General features: G+C 31.9%; 1 protein-coding gene across 7 annotated transcripts; it reads left to right on the forward strand.

Moving 5' to 3' along the window:
- Positions 1–297: 297 nt before the first annotated feature.
- LOC112797725 (inositol hexakisphosphate and diphosphoinositol-pentakisphosphate kinase VIP2) lies at positions 298–14,961 on the forward strand. 7 transcript variants are annotated; one of them, XM_025840804.3, is made up of 30 exons: positions 298–794; positions 908–967; positions 1,221–1,267; positions 2,109–2,192; positions 2,551–2,614; positions 3,455–3,608; positions 4,109–4,179; positions 4,459–4,563; positions 4,678–4,770; positions 5,558–5,632; positions 6,074–6,159; positions 6,657–6,863; positions 6,949–7,048; positions 7,138–7,208; positions 7,695–7,773; positions 8,390–8,548; positions 8,680–8,722; positions 8,998–9,080; positions 9,254–9,316; positions 9,417–9,491; positions 10,164–10,289; positions 10,435–10,676; positions 11,276–11,320; positions 12,023–12,089; positions 12,421–12,492; positions 13,056–13,309; positions 13,382–13,439; positions 13,671–13,838; positions 14,018–14,092; positions 14,494–14,961. In XM_025840804.3, the coding sequence occupies exons 1-30, from the start codon at positions 711–713 to the stop codon at positions 14,749–14,751; spliced, it is 3,168 nt and encodes a 1,055-aa protein (XP_025696589.1). In that variant the 5' UTR covers positions 298–710; the 3' UTR covers positions 14,752–14,961. The 7 variants fall into 7 exon arrangements, with proteins under 7 accessions (XP_025696589.1, XP_025696588.1, XP_025696586.1 ...); XM_025840803.3 differs by having other exon boundaries at positions 387–794; positions 14,491–14,961; XM_025840801.3 differs by having other exon boundaries at positions 406–812.
- Positions 14,962–27,345: the final 12,384 nt, after the last annotated feature.

Consider the following 27,345-nt stretch of genomic DNA (forward strand, 5'->3'; position numbering starts at 1 on the left):
TGCAATTAATATATCACTAATTACAATAATATAATCAATTTAATTTTAATGGATTAGAGTATGAATAATTTTACACATATATTTATTTACAAATAAATATAATTAAATTATTATATAACTTATAATAAAAAAATATTATTTATATATCAAAATCAATTATTATGTAATTGTATATAAATATATATATTATTTAATTTATTTTAATATATATTTAATATTTTAATATATATTTTTTAGTAATAACTAATTTTTGTTGACTATTTTGGTATACATAATTGTTGCAATAATTATCACATTAATTATGAATATGATTTTCATTTCCTGTGAGCTGTGACTGCTAGCTTCGGTTACCTACTTACCCGCTTATCTTCTTCTCTCCATAATTCACTCACCTATAAATAACACAATCCAAGTCGGCTAAATACTTTTCGCAATTTTTTCTTCTTCTTTTGCTTCTCTCTCACATCGTTCTCGTGAGCTTCTCTCCGTTTCTCACGTTCTCTAATATCTGTTACGCATTTCTCTCCTCTCTCTCTCTCTCTCTCTCTCTCTCTCTCTCTCTCTCTCGAAGCAGCTTCAACGGTAACGACGTCGATCTCGTTAGTTCTAACGGTTTCGCCGTAGAGTCAAGGTTGTAACCGTCACTGAACCGCTGCGAGTAGTAGCTGCTGCTGCTTCTACTTATTCTTCGGAGTTTTGCAGTGGTGACGATGGCGTTGGCAGATGAGAAGGACGATGAAGTAGTTGTTCCGCAGAAGAAGATCACGATTGGAGTCTGCGTGATGGAAAAGAAGGTGAAATGTGACTCAGAGGTTCACTCTCTCTTTTTCACGCTGGATCCACTCTTCTTCAGTACCTACGAGACTCCAGTCTATGTAATGATTCCGGCTTTGTTCTTCTATTGCAGGTTTTCTCTGCGCCTATGGAGCAGATTCTTCAGAGGTTACGAGCCTTTGGTGAATTTGAGGTAGTTGAATCACTGAAATGTTTCGTTTCTTCACGTCGCGTTATCCTCATTGATTTCGATTTGAAATGTTCATGAATCTGCTGGTAGTAGCTGAGTTCATGTTAATGTGCTCCGTGTTTTCCTTTTCCTTCATTTTTCGCCGTCATTTTTGTGTTTTCTCCCTTTTTTTTGTATTTTCTCTTATATTTGTTTTGCTGTCTCTGTTTTATTATAATTATTATTATTTTCACTTTGTTATTTTTATTATTCGTAGGTCATATATTTTGGAGACAAGGTCATCCTCGAAGATCCAATAGAGAGGTATAACTGACACCGCAAATTAGATTTGTTTTTAGAATCTACAGTATGAAGAACTAAATAGTGATTGGACGATTTGCCGTCCTTTGCACAGAGTATAAGTCACTTTTTTTTTATCTTTTCGGTACATTGAATAATCAATGAATATATGGAATCAATTTCTTTTTGTGATGCTCGTGATCTGTCAGTAGACACTTGGTTATTTTAACTTATTTCAGGACACATATACATAGGCATTGGCATGAAATATCTTTCAAGTACAGGAAATGTCTAACTGTCATGCCGAGGAGGAAAAAAATTAATTGAAGGGATTTTGTCCTTGATGTTTCCTAATGCTGCATTTATGGCTGATTTTAACAAGATTTAATAGTTGTATGCATGGATGGAGCACAAGAAAATGCTAACCATGTTGAATGATGATAATCCTAAGGATGGAAATAGGGGGACAAAAAAGAAGAAAAGAAAGAATATTAGAAGACATATGTATATCAGGGAATACAGTAGAAAGTAAAGGGAAGGCTATCAAGAAAAGTATATGGAGTTATCATTTAAACTATTATTTTTATGAGATTCCTTTCCATTGGCGGAGGCCAATTTGGAAGTGAATGCACTTTCATTAAATACCTTTACATTTCATTTTTGCTGTGTATATACTATTGGAGGGAATAAAGATCAAGAAAAGAATGCATTGTCATCGACACCCTACTCCCTAAAAAAATGTTTTTCAATGTGTGAATCATATTTGTACTTGGGACATGTGAGTTATTGCTGAAATATTTGTTGTTTTTTGAGTTGCACTGATTGCATACTAAGTTTAAATATTGCGTTGTTTGACTTATTTCAGTTGGCCAATATGTGATTGTTTGATTGCTTTCCATTCCTCTGGATATCCCCTCGAAAAGGCAGAGGCGTATGCTGCTTTAAGAAAGTAAGCTTGTTTATTTACCAAATATATTTTTTAGTCTTGAGTAATTAGTCCATGTTGCTTCGCATATTATTTTTTTTTCACTTTTTTTTTTCATGGGCATAAGCACAGTAGATTATGAAATTCTTTATCAATTTCTTGTCTTATTCTCTGTTGCATGTTTGGTTATAGTTATAAGATTGCTGTATCGTTTTCTTCTCAGACATTGGTTACTAACTTGAAGATGTACACACACAGTATAATAATCTTTTTCATATCAATCTATTTTTTTTTCTCTTGTTATTCTCCTTTTTCTTTATTCTTTTCAAATGTTGGTGGAGAATGTTTACAGATTTAAAACTACTTGTGCATTGTGATCCAGACCTTTTCTAGTAAATGAACTGGAGCCCCAACACCTTCTTCATGATCGAAGAAAAGTATACGAGGTAGGAGGGATTAGTTACTTAATTTCTTCTAGTTATGTACTTTTCGCTTTATTTTCAAGTTCCATGAGATTTCCAAGTATGTATATTGAGCCTTCTTGGATTTACATTAAAAAAAATAAATATAAGAAGCTTCATTTCCTGTAAGCTTTGAACATCTTGGTATGTGCTATCTGGATGACTGGATTTGAGCTGATAGCTCTTGCTGGTTCAATCAAAATCCAGAGATATACATCACTTAGCTATATGTTTGATTTATTCCCCCCCCCCCCCCTTCGAATCATGCACTGGGCAGGGATTGTTGTTTTTATAATGTTTCTATTAAACTTGCAATATTTGAATCTTGGCACAAGTGAAATTGGCCTATGAATTGCTTTTTTAGGAAAATTGGTTCTGAAATATACAAGCTGTACTCTTTGACTTGTTCACCAAGAGCCTGAGTGGACATTGGCCTTTTTTTTTTTTTCCTTTTTGCTTAGGGAGGAATTTTATGAAGATGATAGTCATAAGAAAATGAGAAGATAAGAGATCCTTTTTGTGAGCATGAAAACAAACAATAGAAAACACTATCGCAGGGAATTGTAGTCTCTGAACTTATGAGAGGGAAATTCCCTTTGGGAAAAAAAGATGTTAGTACGTACTTTATTTTATACCGCAGAAGTTGTTTGTTCCAAAATCTATCATTGAAGATGTATATAAAGAAAAGGGAAACAAAAAAGAAGGAAAAAAAAAAAGGAATTTGAGTCTGGTTACTGTGTTATTTACAGTGCAACAGTAAAGAACTTTATTATTTATGTTTCTTTTTTTTATGATGATATTAATATGTTCAACTTTTGGTTCAAGCGTCTTGAAATGTTTGGAATCCCTGTTCCAAGATATGCCCTTGTTAATAGGGAAGTGCCATACCAAGAGTTGGATTACTTTGTTGAGGAAGAGGATTTTGTTGAAGTTCATGGCATGCGATTTTGGAAGCCATTTGTGGAGAAGCCTATTGATGGTGAGCCATTAATTGAAACTGTTCATTCTTCACTATTCATGTTTTTCCAAAATCGCAGACTTTACATAAATGTGTTCTATGGTTTAACCTTTTTGTTTAAAAATAAAATAAAATAAAACCATCATTAGTTGTACCATATTTTCAATTGGTTGCGGCTGGATAAAAATCTGTTACCTGATCACAGAAGTTGAAATTTAATGATGTATTGCCTGTTTATCTAATCCACTCTTCTTTTTGTGCCGTATATTTGGAAATCGTGGAAGTTATATTCTCAATAATGCTTTTACAATGCTATTGTTATTATTGTGACTGTTCTTTCTAATGGTATTGTATTAATCTTTTTCTTTTATCAAAAAAGCAAAATTAATTAGTATTAATCTTCCTGATAAGTAATGAAGCTTCCCAGTTCTCATAATGTCCTCTCTTACTGTTTGTTTTCCTTGATATACAAGTTGCAAACAATTTTTCTTGAATTTTATAACGCTCTTGTTTTTGTTAAGGTGATAATCATAGTATAATGATATACTATCCCAGTTCAGCTGGTGGAGGCATGAAGAAATTATTTCGGAAGGTAAGCTTTACGCTGAGATGCTACTCTTCCCAGTTAAGAAACATTAAATAATTGTATAAGACATTCTTTTTCCAAGGGACATGTTGAAACTGCCACCTCTGCCATTTGTATAATAAATCATATCTGTGTTTTATATTTATATCTCTGATAATAATTTTCTGAAGTTTACTTGGGTCTTCTTATACCTATGTCTATCTTTATCCGACCCACTTTTATGTCCTTTTGATTGAATATATTACTCATCTTAGTTTCTGTTTTTCTGGTATACTATGATCTAAGGTTGGCAACCGTTCTAGTGAGTTCCAGCCGGAGGTGAGAAGAGTGAGGCGTGAAGGCTCCTATATTTATGAGGAATTCATGCCAACTGGAGGGACAGATGTTAAGGTTTGAAGTGCTTTAGTTTTCCTTTTTCTTAAGAAAATTAACATATTTTGATGTTTATGACATGTGTTTGTCTATATTCTTATGGCTTTCAAGAATTTTGATGATTGATTGTAGGTGTATACAGTAGGCCCTGAGTATGCTCATGCTGAAGCCAGGAAGTCTCCAGTTGTTGATGGTGTCGTTATGAGAAATCCTGATGGGAAGGAAGTAAGTAGCATGCTAAACATCTTACTCTCCTCTTCCAGCTATTTGTTGTGTTTTTATGATTTTGCTATAACTTGGAGTCTTCGCTGGTTTGTTGCTTGTCAATCCAGATAGTTTAATCTTTCCTTTCGAAGCAGTGTGGATCTGTCCATGTTGGGTACCTTGTGGTAATGTTATGGAATAACACAATTGGTCCCAACGTGTAAACCCAGTGCCAAGAAGATGATACATATGATATTGAATCCTATACTTTCTTGATGTTATAACCCTATGACACATATAGTTGAGACAGGAGTAAACCCTAATTAAGATAAATAGGTTAGAAGGTTAGTAATTCCTACATATTTCATGTTTTTGGTTAATTGAAAATGCAAAGCCATTCTCATTTGTTATTTCTTGGATGTTACTTTCATATTAGGTTTGTAACTCCTCTCTGCAGCATTGCAGCCCTTATATCATGTTCTAGAGTAGATACATTGAATGCATTTTATTGTTTTTTCTTGTTTATTCTTTCATTGCTCTGTTCTTTTAACTTGTCTTCCTGCATGTTATGTATTCTACTACATCCTTTCATCACATCTCTTTCAAAGTGTGACAACCTCTTGTTTAGTCTTAATGCGTATTTTAAGGTTACCTAAATTGCTTGTTTTTTGTAGGTTATGTATAATATTTTTTATTTTCTGAACATTAAGATTTCCTAGTTATAGGATTTGGGTTGATAAATAAAAGAAACAAACATATACACTGCAATGAGAGGCTGTTAAATTATGTCTATTATTACACTTGGCAGGTCAGGTATCCAGTGTTATTAACCCCTACTGAGAAACAAATGGCAAGAGAGGTTTGCATTGCATTCAGGCAAGCGGTATGTTCTTTTAATGTGGCAACATACCATTAAAAATGAGGAAGTGGTTCTTGTCATGTATGGTTCTTTTCTGAAATTTTCACTGGAATTGGATTTCTGGTTTCTAGATGGTAAAGTTCGTAGAATTGTTGGTCCTAGCAAGTATTGATTGTATTCAAGCTTTGATTTTTTGTATCCTAGAGCTGCTAGTAAATGTTGCATATGGTTGTATGGTTATATGTGTTTTATAATTCTTCAATTTTGCAGTTAATTTGTTTTCTGGTTGAAAGTTTGATCAATAGCTTGAAAAATATCCTCTAAATTCTTTTGGCGACTATTGATGAGCTAAAAAAGTTCTAGATCCAAATGTTTTAAGAAATGACTGTCTTTGTGCTTAAAAGAAAATATTTTTTTGTCTGTTTCTCCTTGTTTGCTGCTGTAAATTATTCTTGTTGCTTGTAGGTTTGCGGGTTTGACCTCTTGAGATGTGAGGGACGCTCTTATGTTTGTGATGTCAATGGATGGAGCTTCGTTAAAAACTCATACAAGTATGGGTCCGTAATTAGATTTTTCGCAATTATTCTTGTAATATGGGAGCAAGGTTCAATTTTCCCAATAGCTTTTCACTTGCTTCTAGTAATCAGAAAATCGTAGCCCAGCTCTTTTCCTCTAAGAACTATATATCCGAGCTGGGAATTTTATTGAAGATATAGACTGGTTGTGATGCTATTTGAAAAATGAAGTTTCCCTATGGATGGCATGCTATTACATAGATGAAATAAATACTCTTTCTAACTAGATATAGCATTACTTGCCTTGTTCATGCTTTAGTTGCTACATGGTAGAATTGCTTCAATGAAGCAAAATTCTCGTCAATTTGGGTTTGATGGAAATCATTGGTTAAATGAGATGCTTATAAATAAGGAAAACATTACCAATTATGAAAGCTATGTCAATTTCGTGCCGAACTATTTTTTCTTTCAATATTCAAAATAGCATGCACTGCTTGTTTCAATCATACGGTTTCCATTTGTTGCTTATTAAGGTATTATGATGATGCTGCCTGTGTTCTGCGAAAGATGTTCTTAGATGCAAAAGCACCTCATCTTTCTTCAGCAATTCCACCAACCTTGCCATGGAAAGTAAATGAACCGGTCCAACCGACGGAGGGACTTACTCGTCAGGGAAGTGGTATTATTGGGACTTTTGGACAATCTGAAGAATTACGTTGTGTAATTGCTGTTATTCGCCAGTATGTTCTAACACCCTCCGCCCTCCTTTATTAAATTAGTTAAGCACCACATGTATTGTTATGTACTCTTTTGGCCCCTTGGCAGTGGTGATAGAACCCCTAAACAGAAGGTGAAGCTAAAAGTTACCGAGGAAAGGCTGCTGAACTTGATGTTGAAATACAATGGAGGCCGACCTAGAGCTGAAGTAATACTATTTTCTGATACTTTTGTAATGTTTTTCTAATTGAGGGAAAGTGATCAATTTTGTTTCAATCTAATGGTATTTGTTTGCAGACCAAACTTAAAAGTGCCGTTCAGCTGCAAGATCTATTAGATGCCACACGCATTCTTGTGCCTCGCGTTAGGTACTCACATGCATAGGCCTAAGCATTGATTGACATGCACCTCCATATCACATTCACACCAAAAATTAATCAAATATCAGTATAAACCATTCTCGCACACATGCATGACAGCTAGGGGAAGTAGTTATTTGCCTTATGTTGTATAGGAAGTGCCATTGGCCTCAATATGAAAAAAGGACTGGAATAGCTTGTTTTAAATAAAACTCACTTGCTTTTATTGATTTTCTTGTTTCCTTCACAAGGGATGATAGCTTCATTTCCTTTTTCATTTTGCATCCCAAGGAAAAAATTCCCAGATTCCTAAAGTTTACCTTGCTAAAGTAGTAAAGTTGTCAGGCCAATTCTTTTTTGTTGAATGTGTGCTTTGTCATTTCTATTTGGAATTTATTAGTTGTAGACTCTAGGTTTATAAACAGTATATGCTTATTATTTTAGATAACCAAGGGTTTTAACTTTTAAATAACTATGGCTGTTACTATCATTCAGGCCTGATCGGGAAAGTGATAGTGAGGCTGAAGTTGAGCATGCTGAAAAGCTCCGTCAAGTTAAAGCAGTTCTTGAGGAGGTTGTTAACTAACTTGAGTTTTGCTAGTGACTAATATTTGAAATTTATATTCTTGAAAATTAAATTTCAAATTTTGTTGAGCCTAAATTTAGCTTTTCATTCTACGCTGCATTGACTTGTACCTCCTATTGATTGAGTTTGGGAGATTTTTATTGAAGTTAGTTCGGCATGAATTTTTATACATTGCTCTACTTCCTTGTAATCCTTTCTAATCCCTAGCCATCCCTGTGCGCTGTTGATTTAAGTTGCACATATAAGTATGGGGAACCATTGGTAAATTTCCTAGCTGTGCTAATGATTGATGTACACAAGGAATATGGTATGGAGATCTATAAACACTTGCCTGCATGAGCTAATGATCTGCAAAATTATATCGCTGTGTGTTGACCCAGAGAAAATGGAATGATTTTAGTTTGTTGCTTATGATATGGGATCTCTTCTGTTGGCTATGATGTGTCAAACATACTGCTAACACTGGAAAAAGATAATGCTCTTGAATCTACTCTGAGAGCATGAATAACTGCAGTTGTGATCTTGGTTTCTTCTTGTTGTTAACCAAAATGTCTTATTTCATATACTAAATTTGCCCACCTCTTGTTTTGCTCCTCAATATCAGGGAGGACATTTCTCTGGGATATATAGGAAAGTTCAGTTAAAGCCACTAAAGTGGGTCAAAGTCACAAAAGGAAATGGTGAAGGTGAAGAAGAACGACCAGTTGAAGCTCTAATGGTTCTTAAATATGGCGGTGTTCTTACACATGCTGGAAGAAAGCAGGTTCAGATTAATAAAACAAAAGAATCTCATTCAAGTTTGAATGGAGCACTATTATTTACAAAAAATGTGACATGTTTAATCTTCCATGAAGTTTTCTTGATTATCTATTCTTACTTTTGCCCTCTTTGCAGGCTGAAGAACTAGGAAGATATTTTCGAAATAATATGTATCCAGGTAAATTATATTGCCACTCGGTAATTATACTGGAATTTATACTCTAATAATTGTAGCTATTGATTGTAAATGTGCATATCACACACAAATAAAATTGTTATATTGGAACAAATGGTCTATCGGTGCTTCTAAGGTTTACTTAGGTTAATATGTTTCAAACATGGTCTTTCATTCTTCTTGTGACATTATGAGTCTATCACAATAGACTGGACCATGTATAATAGGCAAATCAAGTTTTTCATTTATTTATTTTATTTTTTAATTCAAATTGGCAGGAGAAGGTACAGGGCTGCTACGCCTCCATAGTACGTATCGCCATGATCTTAAGATTTATAGCTCTGATGAAGGTCGTGTACAGGTATGGGTAATGATGCAGTCATCTTTCCCCAGTCCAAAGTATGCTTAAGTCGTTTAAGAGCAGCTTCTTCACTTGTTATTCATGTTTGATGTCTCTATGTGGTTGCTAACTTGCATAATTCGTCTTACAATACTACAATTTGAGTTAATTATGTACTGGATCTGTGTTAACAGATGTCTGCAGCCGCTTTTGCAAAAGGTCTTCTTGATCTAGAAGGACAGCTAACACCAATCCTGGTTTGTTTTTTATTTCATTTTTTCTTTTAAAAAGCCTTAAAGAGAACAGTGGAACAGTTTTCTGTGTCGGATATATTTAACTGAAATGGTTATCTTAAAGGTTTCCCTTGTTAGCAAGGACTCTTCCATGCTGGATGGGCTTGACAATGCTAGTATTGAAATGAAAGAAGCCAAGGTTTGTAATACAGTGATTTATTTTGTTCTTCTATCTTTTATGACGCTTACAGGCATTGCGATGTTTGTTTTTTTTTGTTTTTTTGTTTATATATATATATATATCTTACTGGCATAACCCTCAATCAAGAACAATCGAGCTTCCAAAAAACAAAATCTATAGACAACTTGTAAAGGAATAGTACTGAAATGATAATAATTAGGCCAAATGAGTACGGATAAATCCAGGAAGTTATTGGGGGGGAAGGTCATTATAAGTTATTTCCTGTATGATGTGCGAGGAAGAGAAAAGTAGTAGCACTGGGCTCTAACCATTAGCAACCAATACTGAGACTGGCCTAGTCCTTTTTCTTCAATAGCCAGTAGAATTTGTTGAAGGAGATGATACGTTTTTAGATGTAGTGGAATGACATTTGGAGCAGACTGCAGTGTTTTGTTTCCTATATTGTGTGGTATGCATATGATGTGAATGACAGATGGATCATTGATTTATCCTTTTAAATTTTTTATAGGTTGAGGATTAGGGTAACTGTACAGTTCATAATTCATACATTTGCTCATATACTCCATAACTAACAAATTCGAGTTAAGATTTGGGTATGACAGAATATCAGGAACTCTATTATACTAATACATTTTATTTCACATATTATCATGATTGGATATTTGGTAGGCCCGTCTGAATGAAATCATTACTTCTAGTTCGAAGGCCATTCATAGCAACGGATCACCTGAATTTCCCTGGATGGCTGATGGAGCTGGATTGCCACCCAATGCTTCAGAATTACTTCCCAAGTTGGTAATATTTGTTATATTTCATTGTCCTTAACGTCTTTCTTTTTTTTTCCTTCCTTTTTTGTTTGCTGTTTATAGAACGTGAAACTTTTCTTACGAAATGCAGCCATTTTTAGTTTCTTGATTTCCCCGGCATCTGTCTTCAATAGGTAGAATTGACTAAGAAGGTTACTGAGCAAGTACGACTACTTGCTAAGGATGAAGATGAGAAACTTACAGAAGCAGGCTCGTACGATGTAATTCCTCCTTATGACCAAGCAAAAGCACTTGGGAAGACAAATATTGATGTTGATCGTATAGCAGCTGGATTACCATGCGGTAGTGAAGGGTTTCTATTAATGTATGCTCGGTGGAAAAAACTTGAAAGAGACTTGTACAATGAACGGAAGGAGTAAGTGCTTAGAATTTTTTTGGTTTAATGTTTTCTGTACTTTTTTTTTTCTATATATTTAGAAATGCAAAATTTTTTTGCAAGTACCGATAATGGTACATTTGACTGGTTTAATTACATGCATTCAATGATAATGACTAAAGGCAACCAGATGCTTCAAACGATAAAGTTATTTGTGGAGTGAAAATCATTTCCTACCTCTGTAATGTGATATGGATGCTGTTTTTATCTTTCCTTAATCTATAGGTGGAATTGTTCCCGTTAACCCATCTCATCCAATCCAATTTTTGTCTCTTAATGATAGTAATATGGTTTGCTTTATATGTTAAACAAGCAAAAACATGCTTCAGGTTTTAAGAATATATAAATTCCTTTATTCTAATTAAAATGCTTTTAAATGCTATTATTTGTTTCGATTTAGCATTTTCCAGTGATGATTTCACTCTCAAAACTATCATGAATTTTGTATGCATTACGTGTACGGTGTATTGGTCTCTTCTGTGTACTTATAGTTTATTGGCTAAAAAATGTTGTTTCCCTAGTTGAACTGTTTTGCCTTATGTTGAATGTTGTACACTAATGGCCTGTTAATTGCACAGGCGCTTTGACATCACCCAAATTCCTGATGTCTATGATTCATGCAAGTAAGTTATCTCATCTTATGTTTGTATTATAACTCGATTGATCTTTTCAATCGCTACATATCTTTATGCAGAAAACAATTATGGAGTTTTTGTTTTGTTTTGTTTCTTTTCGTTTTATGGTAACAATTATGGAGATCTTGTTAAAGATCATGAAATGCAGAGTCTTTCCTCTCCTGATGGCTGTAAAAATGTTATATCTGTAGTTTAATTTTCTGTTTCATTCACCCCTTCATCTGAACTATTTTCTATAATGTAAAGGGTTCTCATTGGCCATAATATTATTTTCAATGTGATGGTTATCATAAACCATAGGCTTCCTTATTTTTTTTCCTGTTCTTTTTTGTTCCTCTCTGTCACTTTCCTTCTTCCAATCCCAACTGTTCTGTTTTTCATGTCTGATCTGTTCTAGTGATCGTCCATCCAGTTTTATGTTTGTGTTTCAAGTTTTTGTGTGTATATTTTGATCTCTGAGTTGTGATTAGACTGCAACCTTTAGAAGACCCTCCTACAGCTTGTTGAGGCTGATTTAATTGTTGACTGTTAATTTATCATTGGACAAGCAATTCCAACCCTATTTTATAAGTGTGCACATCAAATATGCATAGGAGTCAAATATGAATTTAAAATGAAAAATTGGCAATATCATAAATTATATAGATTCATTTATTCTCTAAGAAGTTAATGCTGGCTTCCACATTGCAGATATGATCTATTGCACAATGCGCATCTTAATCTAGAGGGACTGGACGAGCTATTTAGAGTTGCTCAGGTATGCAGTATAATGTTTGGGTAACCTCTGCTCATGTTTACATATCACTGGTTTTTGTATAAATTGCATGCTGGTAGCGTCGCTGATAGTCTTGCATGTAAAAGGCAGCATAGTGCGTGACTTTCACTCAGCAAAAATTTTTCATAGAACAGAGTACAGTGTTTGCCTTTTTAACGTTGGGAGAAACTCTATATGTTAAAAAACTTAAGAGTCAAGTATTCCTCTGCAGAAATAAAGCCCTTACATTTTATATTGCTCCGTTGTTCATATATTAATCAACTTTGAACTCAGTCTGTTAACTTTCCTGATCGCTCTGACATCTTATTTGCAGGCACTTGCTGATGGTGTAATTCCAAATGAATATGGAATTAATCCAAAGCAGAAGCTGAAGATCGGTTCAGAGGTAAATTCCTGCTTTAAGGAATCTTGCAAATTTCTTCTCATGTTAAATATATGTGAACATTTTCCCTGCGGTGCCTATACCAAAGTTTTGATTCAGTTATTTAACATTCTATTCTTAAACAGTGATAGATGATTTGACCGACTATAATAAACATGAGATTTACAGATGTCATGAATAATTCATCGTCTGTTGATAGTTCATGACAGACATATATAAACATGCAACAACCAAAACAAGCCTTGTGGATACAGCAACTCAGTTTTCAATGTGACATTAGATGCTCAGTTATATAACACTCTACATTTGATAAGAACAGTCATAAAACATGCTCACTTTTAGGAAAAATAAAGTATCATTTTGGCCTTTTGGGCAATAGCTATATTACATATAAGGCAATAACCAAACATAATAAACTGTACGACAGATTAAAACTATTTATACATCTTTATATTGGAGTTTCATATTGAACATGCAGTACTGTAATCCAATGCATTACCCCTATGTTCTTGTAACTGTAGCCTCCTGATTACCTTGTTTCAATTGTTTACGCTGTCTTAACTCAGATTGCTCGTCGATTATTGGGTAAAATTTTAATTGATATGAGGAATACTCGGGAGGAAGCTATCAGTGTTGCTGAATTAAAGAGTAACCAAGACAATGATACATCGGCGATGAAAACTGAGAAGGAAGATACAGAGGCCAAGTCAAAACATCATAAGAATGGTGAAATGGCCAGAAAATCAAGCACTTTCAGTGATATATCAATGGATCAAGACGACGATGATGATAAGGAGACCAAATATCGTTTAGATCCAAAGTAAGTATCTGGTCTTCATTTGATTTGGTAAATTTTTAAGTTGTATTCTAATAATCTTTTATTTTCCATTAGGTATGCAAATGTGAAGACTCCTGAACGCCATGTGCGAACACGCCTATACTTCACATCTGTGAGTATCACATCTCATTTTCCAATCTGTTAATATAACCAGAAAGTCCTTTGGAGTGGTTAATTGTATTGTATCTACACAGACCTCATACGTGAAAACAAATTTTAAATTTAACTAGTCAACTTGTATTGAACACTAAAGTATAATAAGATGCATTAAACAGAAAGTTTTAAAAAAAATTGTTGACATTTGTTTCTCTTAAATGATTTCCACCTCCCCCTTTTTTGACAGGAATCACATATCCATTCTCTCATGAATGTTCTTCGATATTGTAATTTGGATGAATCTCTTCAAGAAGAAGAGAGCCTTGTTTGTCATAATGCTCTCGACCGCCTATATAAAACAAAGGAGCTGGACTACATGAGTTACATTGTGCTGAGAATGTTTGAGAACACAGAGGTCAGTTATTTTTGCCATTTCTCAATCAACATCTTTAGCATGTTATAGGGTTCCCAAGTGTTCTACATCATACGGGTTTCTTTATTCTTTTTTCCATTTGTTCAAAAAGGTGGTCTTGGAGAAAACCCTGTCTGTCTAATTAAGAAAGTAGTTGATCCACTTTTGACTTTTAAATGCAGGTCGATCTAGAAGATCCAAAAAGGTTCCGCATAGAGCTGACCTTCAGCCGGGGTGCTGATTTATCGCCGTTGGAGGTAATGATATCCAATTTATGTAGTTTTCCGCAAGAAATCCTAACTGGGGTTCTAGTTCTACTCACTTTGCATTTCTTGGTATGAAATTGAAATTCAGCTCAATATCCATTAGGCTTCAGAATATTGTAGTGTTACATTAGCTTGAACCTTCGACGAAGTCAGCTGTTTAATTATTTTCCTTAATCAAGTAAAATACCAAATATAATTGCTTTTTGACTTGCTGCCAGTAACATGTAGGAATTTGCAATTAATTCACTTGTTGGAAGTAGTTAGATTTGTTCATATTATAAGGTCTATTAACAACTTTTCATGAGAAATACCATTGAATATGCTGCTGATTTTGAACGTTGAATTTCTTTTCCTCTTGCTAATTTGTGTCATGCTACATGCATGGTCAGCAGAAGAACGATAGTGAGGCTGCTTCGTTGCACCAGGAGCACACACTGCCTATTATGGGTCCTGAAAGGCTTCAAGAAATAGGATCATACCTCACATTTGAAAAGATGGAAATGATGATTCATCCATTTGCTATGCCTGCAGAAGACTTTCCTCCGCCAACAACACCTGCCGGATTCTCTGGCTATTTCTCGAAAAGTGTGCTCGAGCGTCTGGTAAATCTTTGGCCTTTCCATAAGCATGCCAATACTAATGGGAAATAGTTAATTCAGACTTCCATTTCTACAAGTTAGGGTCTTCCTGTCTTGTGTTTCTTGTAAATATAAAACTTCTGGAAAAAACGAAGCAAGCTTTGCCTTGCCTGGAAAAAATTAGGCGAACTTGTCAATTTTTATATAGTTCAGACTTGCCTGGAAAAAATTTATAGAGTTTGCCTAATCCCGGGTTTTTAATCTATTATCATTATCTCTAAACAGTATATATAGATCTACAAATAGTACATAGGAATACAAAAAAATACACTGACAATAAGTATAGTTTTTTTAAGGATTTTTTTAATTATAAATTAAAAAAATAAGTCATATTTAACAATAACAACCATTGTTATCGTCTCGAAAAATATATAGGTATACCGGAATAAGCCATATTTAATAAGAATTTTTTTAATTATAAATTAAAAAAAATTCTTTCCCAAAAATAACAAAGATTGTTATGCTGTGTATTTTTTCTGTGTACTCTGAAAATGATAATAATGGTTACTATTGTTAACTTTCTAATCTGATATGTTAACTTTTCAATATGATATATTTGAAGTGGATTATTTTTGAAAAATAATTATTTTTTTAATTTATAATTAAATTTTTTTTGTTAAATATGACTTATTTCGGTATACCTATATATTTTTAGAGACGATAACAATATTTGTCATTGTTAAATATGATTTTTTTATTTATTTATAATTAAAAAAATTCTTGAGTGCGGTGAACTTGTTTAAATGCCAAAATTATATTTTAAAAATTAAACTCCAAAAATCATGTATATGAATTTTTTTATTTTATTATTAAAAAAATTCCTTTGGAAAGTTGAGACCAAAATTTTTTATGTTTAATATTTTATGAATTTTCCAAATCTATCTTTCTTCCTCCAACCGTTCCCTTCTCCTTCACTGCTGTCTTTTGCTTCTCTCCCATGACAACTCTCTCTTCCTCCGTCCTTCTCCCCCCTCCAGTATTTAAGCTATTTACAATATTTTTCATGTCATCTTCTTACAAATCTAGTCTTTCTCTAAAAAAGAAGACATCACCACCATCATTTCTTTGTAGAAGTTGCTTCCATAATTTTTCTCTTTTCTTTTATTTTTATTTTTAATTTTTTTAATAATAATCTATATCTAGGTTTTGTTGCTTGAACTGCGCTAATCTTAAAAAAAATAACAAATTGAATAGTGATAATGATGGGAAGAGAAGAATAATATTAACATTTTAATATAATTGTGATTTGTGTATTGCATTGTATATTATTTATTAAATAAATAAAAAAAATTGTTTATAGTTATATCTACGTCTATTTGTGTATTTATATTTATGTCTTATTTACTTTCATTCATTAACCAAACAGTCTAAAAAATACTAATTTAATCCTGTAATTCAAATCACATACTAATTCAAAGCTATAATTTATTTTAATGAATATTATTTAATGTTTAAAAAAATAAAGCTAAGACCATTTTGATCATTTGCAAAAAATAAAGTAAAATAGTTGGAGATAGTCACACTTTTTATCAACTATTGACGGAAAGGTAAAGACTAATATGATAAACTGAAGAATGCAAAACTAAAGAAAAATGGAAAAAATAATGGGTTGAAATTAAGTCAAAATTCTTAAATAAAAAAATGACATTAATAAATTAAGTAATAAAAAATATATTTAGACAAGCCATCCATCGGAATATTTAAAAAAAAAAATTAAAAGCATAACTGGAAAGCTAATATTTTCAAGTTTTTATTTAAACGAAAACTAAAATATTATAGATATCATAATCCAAAATGAAAAAACAAAAAATAAACAGAAAATAATGCATTTTAATTATTAAGAAAAAAAATTTCGTCAAAAAGATTTTATATATATATATATAATAAATATATCTATACTTGGTTAAGATATTTAGAATAAATTAAGAAATGACATAAAAAAGAATAAAGTTTAAGGGACAAATGCTTTAATAGAAAATCAAAATAAAGATTGATTTTGACCACCAGAACAATTATATTCAATGATAACAAAATATAAAACAGATGATAAGAGTTAAAATGTTCAAATACTATTAAATATTCTAAGAGTTAGATTAGTTAAAAATATATAAAATAATAGGAAAATATATTTTTAATCGTTTAACATAAAACTAAATAAATAAGGAAAAAAATTCATGCTTGACAACTAATTAATAATAATAATTTAAAAGTACAATGCTAATTAAAAAATAAAAACAATTATCACAAAATAACTAAAAATTAAAGACGTAATTTGTGAGAAATAATAAAGTTGAAAAAACATACGTATACAAAGCAATAAAAGAATTATACAAACCCTTATTCTTAATTGATGAATACAAAAATTTTATCGTTAAGCTACGTAATGCTATTGCTAGTAAGACATGCTTCTTATTATATTTAATTTTTAATTACATACCCTATTGATAAAAAAAATTAACATTTTATATTTATATTTTAAGTTAATATACCGTAAATACTAATGTATATAATGTTTGAAAAAAAATACAAATAATATTTATACTATGAAAATTGAATTTAGTGATTTAGTTAAAAAAATTAATTGAATCATATTAACAACACAAATGATTTATCTACAAAATTATTAATATAATAAAAATATTATAAATTAATAAAATTATCTATAACTTTTTAAACTGAACAATTAAAATTTAAATTGTACAACTATGTAATACTAAATATTTTTAAGTGATGCTTCTTAGTATATAAAATTATATATACTAATAAATAAAAAGACTAATTATTTATAGTTATATCCTAAATTATATAGAAAGTAATAAAAAATGATACAAATTATTGATTTCAAATGGTGAATCCTTGAGTTTTTATTGCTAAGCTAACCACCGTAAACGTTAACCGAAGATTTAAGAATAACTAAAAACTAAAGTCGTAATAACTACTTGTGAAAAATATATTACAATTAGAGATCGTATGAGCTCAAAAAAACTAAAAATATATGAAATAATAAATAATTATACAAATCCTTGCTTTGAACGAGTGAATTTTAAAATTTATATGGCTAAGCTAACCACTATAAACAATAATAAGACTTATTTCTTAGTATATTTAATTATTATTTATATATTCTAATAGTAAAAAATTAACATTATATACTTATATATTAAATTAATATACCATAAACACTAATTTATATAATGTTTGTAAAAAAAATATAAATATTAAGTGTACCATAAAAACTGAATTCGGTGACCTACTTAAAAAATAGTTAAATAATATTGATAAAATAAATAATTTTTCTAAAGAATATTGAATGAATAATATTTACACTATGAAAATTAGATTTAGTGATTTAGTTAAAAAATTAACTAAATCATATTGACAACACAAATGATTTATCTACAAAATTATTAAAATAATAAAAATATTATAAATTAATAAAAATTATGTATAACTTTTCAAACGTAAAAATTAAAATTGGAATTATACAATTATATAAATATAATAATAAATATTTTTGAACAATGCTTATTAGCATATTAAGTCATATATCTTAATAAATAAAAAGACTAATTATTTAAAGTTATATCCTAAATTATATAAAAAGTAATAAAAAAAGATGCAAATTCTTATTTTCAAATGATAAATCTTTGAATTTCAATCGCTAAGCTAATCAAAGTAAACGCTAACCAAGGATTTAGGAATAACTAAAATGTTCACTTTTAAAATTTCTAAAATTGATCTGAGTAATTATTATATCGAAAATTAAACGGAAGTCTTATTTATCTGTCAAAAGTAAAATATTGAGATGTTCTTGTATATGAATTTTTTTTAAAAACTAAAATATTCGCTTTTAAAATTTTTAAAAGCTAATTTGGATAATCAGTTTAAAAAAATATTCTTAACAAAAACATAACTGAAAAGCTAAGCTTTTAAATAATTCACAAACACGTCTTTCATAAGAAATTAAAAAAGTTCAATGTAAATCAATTCAATAACAAAATCAAAATAGAATATACATATAAAAAATTGTTTTAAACTATATAAAAAACTGTGTTTTATATTATTTTACTCAAATTTTTGTTAATGTTTAAAAGAAAATGTGGATATCTTAATGTCGCAATTGTAACGTCAAATAAAATTAAAAGGAATAAAAGTAATAAATAAACAAATAAATGCAAGGTGTCGGTGGCAAAGTAAATTGTAGAAATTGAAACAATCAGAAAATTAAAAAGAAGATGAAAGAAGAAACATGAACGTAAAAGAGAAGAAGACGTAAAAGTAGAGAAATTTTATTAATAAAAAACTGAAAGAAAGCAAAGTACAAGTGTTTAAATTCAGAGGAATTACTTAAGTAGAGAAATTTTATTAATAAAAAACTGAAAGAAAGCAAAGTACAAGTGTTTAAATTAAGAGGAATTACTTAAGATTCCCAATTTTACTATGTGATGCCAAGAGGCTCAGAGCGTTTTGGGTTTTTAAGTGTTTTCCAAGAAGAACTGAACTCCCTACAATATTTTCCTAAAACTTTATTTATAGACTAACCTAATGTCAGCTAACAGTTACCATTTGTACACCACTTGCGAAAAATTTGAATTCCTTATAACTGTTTCCGCACTTCTTGTGAATTTCAAAAATTAAATAGATAGCCAACTGCCAAATGATCTAATTTAATTTAAATAGATATAAATATTATATATAAAAACATTACCAATAACTAATTATTTCTTTTCATAATTTTCTTATAAAAATTATATTTTGTCTAACATAATGCCCCCCAAAATTTTCACTTGAAGTCATATAGTGATTGAAAGTGAAAAATTTTGTTGTTTATAATAATAAAAGAAGTATATACAAATGTATGTTTATTTATTTATTTTTTATTTTTTATTATTTTTTTATTATTTTTAAATATATATAAATGATAACAATAAGTGTTGATAAGAATGAAATTTTGAGACATTACTTAAAAAGCACATAAGAGTATTGTACTCTTTTTTCTTTTCTTTGTTATTTTATTTATTTATTTTTAAATTGGCTAAACAAAAAGTGAAAGCACTCAGTACTCTTATCTTCTTGTGATGAGTTTTTTATTCAACTCTGTACCTCTCACTCTCCCCAATTTCATCTACTATAGTGGGCTTCTTCTGTTCACAAGGATTTGATTATACTTAATTCTTCTAATATTTCAGGCAAAAATTTCTTCCACTCCTCCATCTTCATTCCAGAAAATCAATTTTTGATGTAAAGTGGATGGAATAGCACTTATTCCATGAATCCAGTCACGTCCTAAAAGCAAGTTAAAACCAGCCTTTGAAGGAACCACAACAAATAGAGTCGGCCTATTGACAGAACCAACTTCAATTGACAGCAGAACCACACCTCTAACAGAAGAAGTCCTTTCATTAAAATCTGTTACCCCAATGCTACTTTTAATCAGATCTTTTTCAGTCTTTCTAAGCCTTCCCATCATTCTTTCAGGCATGAGATTAACAGCAGCTTCCCCGTCAACCAAAATCTTATTAACTATCCTTCCATCAACACGAGCCTTAATATGCAGTGGACGCAAGTGTTCCTTATCATTTTCAGTAGGCTTTTCAAATAATCCTCCACCACACATATTGTCATCTAGCAATAAGCATTCGCTTCCAAGGAAGACATCATAACAATCATCTTCTAATGACTCTACTTCCTGGACTTGACTATACTCCTCAGGCAGTATTGACACCACAGTTATAGGTTGCTTAACACCAAATATTGCTTCTAAACTGTCATCAAAGCCGGTGTCAAAATTATCAGTAATTAAATCTTCATCATTTTCTCTCTTGTTTTCAACCATTATCCTCTTCCCAACAAGATTCTTCTTTACATTTTTATTGCATTTAGGGTGATTAGAAGAATTTTCTGTTTCTGCAGACTTGGCCATGGTTGGCAAAGGAGGAAAATCTACTCCGTGTTCCTTGTATGGATCCAAAGGAACATACTCAAGTATATTCTCTTTCTGCTCAAAAGTTGTAAAAGGAGAATGTTTTAGAATATTTTGACAATTTGGCCAAGGAGAATAATTAGGAACCTGCTGCATCTTAGGATTATAACAAGAATAAATTGGCTTTGAGGGAATAGGCACATTTTTTGGAATATATATACTACTGTTTTATTCAAATTTTTGTTCCATTGTTAACAACAAATAAATCAACAATTTTCGAGTTTTGTTTCACAATCTCAATTTAAGGAGCGGAAACGACTCTTTTTGTGGGTGTCTCAATGTCTCAATTGTAGTTTCGAAAGTAAAATTAAAAATGAAAAGAAAACATGCAAGGTGCCAGAGGCAAAGTAAAACACAAAAATTAAAACAAACCAAAAATTAAAAAGAAGATGAAGAAAAAACATGAACGTAAAAGAGAAAAAGACGTAAAAATAGAGGAATTTTATTAATAAAAACTGAAAGAAAGCAAAGTACAAGTGTTTTGAGTTCTGAGAAATTACTTAAGATTCCCAATTCTACTATGTGATGCCAAGGGGCTGAGAGCATTTTGGGTTTCTAAGTGTTTTCCAAAAAGAACTGAACTGATTACAATATTTTCTTAAAGCTCTATTTATAGACTAGCCTAATATCAGTTAACAGTTACCATTTGTACACCACTTGCAAAAATTTTGAATTTCTTGTAACTGTTCTCGCACTTCTTGCTTGATGTTAATTTCAAAATTTAAATAAATAACCAACTATCAAATGATCTAATTTAATTTAAAATAGATATAAATATTATATATAGGAACATTACTAAATAACTAATTATTTCTTTTTATAATTTTCTTATAAAAATAATTTTTTGCCTAACAAGATACTCCTAAGATTTCTCACTTGAAGATATACAATGATTGAAAGTGGGAAAACTTAGTTGTTTATTGACATTTTAGACACATCCGCTTGACAGATTAAATGCCTACTAGTAATAGACTTAACAGAATTTCTAAGTCTATAAAATTTTTACATTAATAATTGAACTGTCAATGGGGTCTATTTTTTTGTATGAAAATTTTAAGCGTATCAAATGATATCTGCTCTAATTTCGGCACATTAAATGTGTATCAATTGACCTTTGTTTTGACCTTTAATATTTCAATTAAGAATTTTTGACACACACTTTTATTGTTTTAATTGACACAATTTTCCTAACTTCAGAAGTAACAGAATCTTAACTTCGTGAAGTCGTTTCTTTCATATGTTAAACTCTAGGTGTCAATTAAATTTGATGAAATTTCTAATCCTATAAAATCTCCACACTAACATTCTAATAGTTTTGACTCCAAGCGCTAATAGACTCAACAGAATTTCTAAGTCAATTAGGCTTTTATATTTATGAAGTACATACCCAAATGTCAATGAGAGATTATTTTTGTCCATTTCAATTTCTTTTTTCTGCACCAAGAAACCAAGAAAATTCCCTGCACTCACACTAAAAGCACATTTTAAGGGATTCATTTTCAATTTATGCTTTATATCATTCTTTCAAATGCTTTTTTTTTTAATTTTCTAAATGCTCTTTTTTAGCATTTAATTTGACAACCACATCGTCAACATAAATTTCCATAAAATTTCTAACAAAGTCATGAAAAATTTTATTCATCGCTCTTTGATAAGTTGCACCAGCGTTTTTGAGCCCAAATGGCATTACAACCCATTCAAAAAATCCTAAAGCACCTGGACACTTAAGTGCAGTTTTTGACACATCTTCCTCAGCTATGTATATTTGATTATAACCTGAATATCCATCCATAAAACTTAACATTTCATGACCAGCAGTAGAATCTATCAACATATCAGCTATAGGCATTGGATATTCATCTTTTGGTGTTGCAGACTTTAAATCTCTAAAATCAATGCAAACCCTTAATTTTTCATTCTTTTTCATGACAAGAACATTATTAGAAATCCAATTGACATACCTTGCTGTTCTTATAAACTTAGCTTTAAGAAGTCTTTCAATCTCTTATTTAATCTTCTGCACGACTTCAGGAGCAAATCTCTTTAGTGGCTGCTTGACAGGTTTAACATTGGCATTCAATGGCAATTGATGTTCTACTAATTCACGACTCAATCCTGGCATCTCTACATAATCCCATGCAAAACAGTCGCAATATTCCTTCAAAATCTCCACCATTTTTTTTTTGAAATCATCCGGCAGCATCTTGTTCACATATGTTGGTCTAGGATAATCTCCGTTACCAATATCTACTTCCTGCAGAGGATCCTGCACCTCAACCTTTTTTACAGTGTCAGTGTTATTCTTTTCAAAATCTAAAGGACTATAATCATATCTACAATCATAAGGTACACTGTCAATGCACCCTTCTCTGTCTGCCATATAGGCTGACAGCCGAGCCAATTGGCTCGTCAAGCTTATCTAAATTTCTCTTGAGGCCGTATCTGCCCCGGCCTTAGGAACCAAAATAAAACCATTCATATCTATTTTGCACATATCAATACTTTCAAGATTAAATGCCTTGGTGTCAACTGTCAGTGACTTGACTCCAAGATTATACATCCTGAACTCCACATGCATCTCATCATAGTAACATGTACTATTATCAGCAGGAACTTCTTCCACTCCTCCATCTTCGTTCCAGAAAATTAACTTTTGATGTAGAGTGGATGGAATAGCACCCATTCCATGAATTCAATCACGTCCCAAAAGCAAGTTAAAACCAGCCTTAGAAGAAACAACCACAAATAGAGTTGGCCTATTGACAGAACCAACCTCAATTGACAGCAGAACCACACCTCTAACAGAAGAAGTCTTTCCATTAAAATCTGTTACCCCAATGCTACTTTTAATCAGATCATTTTTAGTCTTTCCAAGCCTTCCCATCATTCTTTCAGGCATGAGATTGGCAGCAGCTCCCCCGTCAACTAAAATTTTATTAACTATCCTTCCATCAACACGAGCCTTGATATGCAATGGACGCAAATGCTCCTTGTCATTTTCAGTAGGCTTCTCAAATAATCCTCCACCACACATATTGTCATCTCGCAATAAGCATTCGCCTCCAGAGAAGACATCATAACAATCATCTTCTGATGACTCTACTTTCTGGACTTGACTATACTCCTCAGGCAGTATTGACACCACAGCTATAGGTTGCTTAACACCAAATATTGCTTCTAAGCTGTCATCAAAACCAGTGTCAAAATTATCAGTAATTAAATCTTCATCCTTTTCTCCCTTGTTAGAAGAATTGCCTATTTCTGCAGACTTGGCCATGGTTGGCAAAGGAGAAAAATCTACTCCGTGTCCCTCGTATGGATCCAAAGGAACATACTCAAGTATATTCTCCTTCTGTTCAAAAGTTGTAAAAGGAGAATATTTTAGAATATTTTGACCATTTGGCCAAGGAGAATAATTAGGAACCTACTGCATGTTAGGATTATAACAAGAATAAATTGGCTTTGAGAGAATAGGCACATTTTTTAGAATATATATACTACCTCCGTCTTGTGCAAGATTCATATTCTATAACTGAGACTCATAGTACCTGGGCTTGAAAGGTCTAGACTTCACCCATTTATTTTTTCCTCTTGCAAAAGCAGTAGGTTGATTCTGCACATTTCTCACATTTTGGACCCATTTATTGTTTGAAATTTTGGTGGGAGGAACTCTTGTCTTTTGAGAAAATCCATCAGGTTTTCCATCAATCATGACCACAGTCTTCATCTTCTGGTTGACGGGTTGTACCCCAGTATTGTTGACGCACTTGTTCAAAGGAGTTTGACCACCCAATTTTTGTTTTTCCTCGGTTATTTTTTGCTTTAGCTCGTTAGTTTCATTTTCTTTTTCAGCAATCTTCTTTCTCAACTCAGCCTTTTCTTTCTCTTCAACTTTGTACTTTTCAAACTCTTTTGCAGCTTCCTTGTCAAAAACAGCATTGCACTTTGGGCACATGGCGATGGTGCTGTCAGATTCTTTAATTCTCAACAAAAAATCTAACAAATCCTCACCAGGACGAGGATAGACTGGCTTCTTATCTTGTTCAAAGACTCTCAGGTCTTTATTTTCATCTTTAGCACTAACCATTGTGGCATCAACTTCTACCATGTTGATTGACAAATTAAATGGCTCAACATAATTTGAGTCAGCAGCAAATGGTTCAGTGTCCACCTTCATAGTAGTTTTATCCTCAAACTTCAATCTTTCCTCCTCAATTGCTTTTTGTATCAAGTCCCTGAAATGGACGCAATTGTTAGTGGTATGCGAAAATACCTGATGAAACTTACAAAATTTCTTATTCTTTATTTCATCAGTTGTAGGCATCTTTTTTCGTTCAGGTAAAATAAGCTGCTTATCTTTTAATAAAACCTCAAATATTTTATTTGCCTTAGAAATATCAAAAGAATAAGTCTTATTTTCAACTTTAGAATAAGAAGAAACTTTTTCTTTTCCTTTAACAGGCTTCAAAGATTTGCATACATAAGGAGGACTCCCACGTAATTCGGCAATATAAATCTCTTTCTCATCTGAATCACTACTATCGGAAAAACAATCAACATATACAATCTTTTTTTAACCTTTTTTGAAATTTTATTTTTCTTTCTTAATTTGTTCTATCTGTCTTACTCTCTCAGCTAATTGGAAAAGATTTAAAGCATGTTGATTAACAAGCTTCTTCCTAACTCCAAATTCTAGCCTATTAGTAGCCATTTTGACAACTTCAGATTCTGGAATCGGAGTAAAACATTTATTCCTCATATTTCTAAACCGCGCCAAATAAGTATCAATGGATTCTCCTTCTGCACGTTTGACAGAGAATAAATCCATAAGACTAACTTTCAATTCACTTCGAAAAAACTGATCATGAAAATTTCTTTCTAACTGCGCCAAAGAATGAATAGAATTTGGTCTCAAGTTGGAGAACCATGTAAATGTACTTTTTGTTAAAGAAGAAGGAAAGTATCTCATCTTGAGATATTCATTAGAAGCTGCTTCCCCAATTTCAACAGTATATCGAGCAATATGCTCTACTGTAGACTCATTTTCTTCTCCATAAAATTTTGTAAGGGATTTTGGAATTTTCCAACCCCTTGGGAGCTCTGCTTGTTGGACACATTTAGAAAAAGCAGACACAAAATATGGCCTATTTAAGCAACCAACATTAAATTCCAAACGGTTTAACACTTGTTCAACATTTCTTGCTAGATTATAATGCCCCCTAAGTTGTTTTGCCTAAGTCTTTCTAACATATCATCAGTATTTTGACCATGTCTAGGCATATGGACATCATAATTAGGAATTGCTCCACCATTTTGATTGACATTATCAAATCTTAAACTCTGGTTATTATTTTCTTCTAAATTTACCACAGTAGCAATCCTATTAACTTGGCTATTTAATTGTTCAATTCTAGTGTTTGTGTTTTCTAAAAAAGGATTTAAAACTGTCACCATTTGATGAGTTAACATGTTTACTAGATCATGGTGGCTTTCATCCATCTGTTGCCTAATATTTGCTAAAGATTTCACAGTTTGACTAGGTTGATTAACATGCATTGCTCTTGACATGTCAGAAAATACAGGTCTAGAATTTTCTACCCTAGTGACCGTGGATGTAGTAGAATTAGATGCACTGTTATTTCTTGTATTAATAGAATGTGAAAAATTTTGTTGTGATACGTGTGAATCTGACGCCCCAAAAATAGGTACATTTAACATGCCATATGGATTTTGGTAAATAGGATTTTTAAAAGTTGAGTAGAGAGGCACAGGCAATTCTTGTGTCACCATGGAGGGGACATACCCCGGTGGCAAGCCATATGGCGGCCACCCCACGGTATTTATGTGAGTTGCATTTAACCCTGAATGGGCATGGCCAACACCATCATGCCTCACTGACATCAAGGTAGGCTCTGCGTTTGAAATCACAGGAGAATTTTCGGATTCATTTCCTCTAATCTCATCACTAGAAGTAGAAGAAGATGCTGCAGAAGTATTTGACATGTCAACTGATGCTGATTTCCTTGGCTCTGGGCGCACGAACTTACCACTGCGCAACGACATGCAAATTCGAAACTCTTGATTTTTCTTTTGACAAACTACAATCTATTGACAATGTCCTACCAGGCGTGCCAATTTGTTTTACTCGAATTTTTGTTAATGTTTAAAAGAAAATGTGGGTATCTCAATGTCGCAATTGTAACGTCAAATAAAATTAAAAGGAATAAAAGTAACAAATAAACAAATAAATGCAAGGTGCTGGTGGCAAAGTAAATTGCAGAAATTGAAACAAACAGGAAATTAAAAAGAAGATGAATGAAGAAATATGAATGTAAAAGAGAAGAAGACGTAAAAGTAGAGGAATTTTATTAATAAAAAACTGAAAGAAAGCAAAATACAAGTATTTAAGTTCAGAGGAATTACTTAAGATTCCCAATTTTACTCTGTGATGCCAAGGGGTTGAGAGCGTTTTGGGTTTCTAAGTGTTTTTCAAGAAGAACTGAACTCCCTACAATATTTTTCTAAAGCTCTATTTATAGACTAACCTAATGTCAACTAATAGTTACCATTTATACACCACTTGCGAAAAATTTGAATTCCTTATAACTGTTCCCGCACCTCTT

The sequence above is a fragment of the Arachis hypogaea genome, chromosome 4 (genome assembly GCF_003086295.3).
Source record: "Arachis hypogaea cultivar Tifrunner chromosome 4, arahy.Tifrunner.gnm2.J5K5, whole genome shotgun sequence".
NCBI lineage: Eukaryota > Viridiplantae > Streptophyta > Magnoliopsida > Fabales > Fabaceae > Arachis > Arachis hypogaea.

Excerpts from the sequence above, each read along its gene's own strand:
- LOC112797725 (XM_025840800.3), top strand. The coding sequence starts at position 711 with ATGGCGTTGGCAGATGAGAAGGACGATGAAGTAGTTGTTCCGCAGAAG. Across the intron at positions 7,049-7,137 it reads GAGGCCGACCTAGAGCTGAA|ACCAAACTTAAAAGTGCCGT; the intron begins GTAATACTATTT and ends ATTTGTTTGCAG. Across the intron at positions 13,839-14,017 it reads GAATGTTTGAGAACACAGAG|GTCGATCTAGAAGATCCAAA; the intron begins GTCAGTTATTTT and ends TTTTAAATGCAG.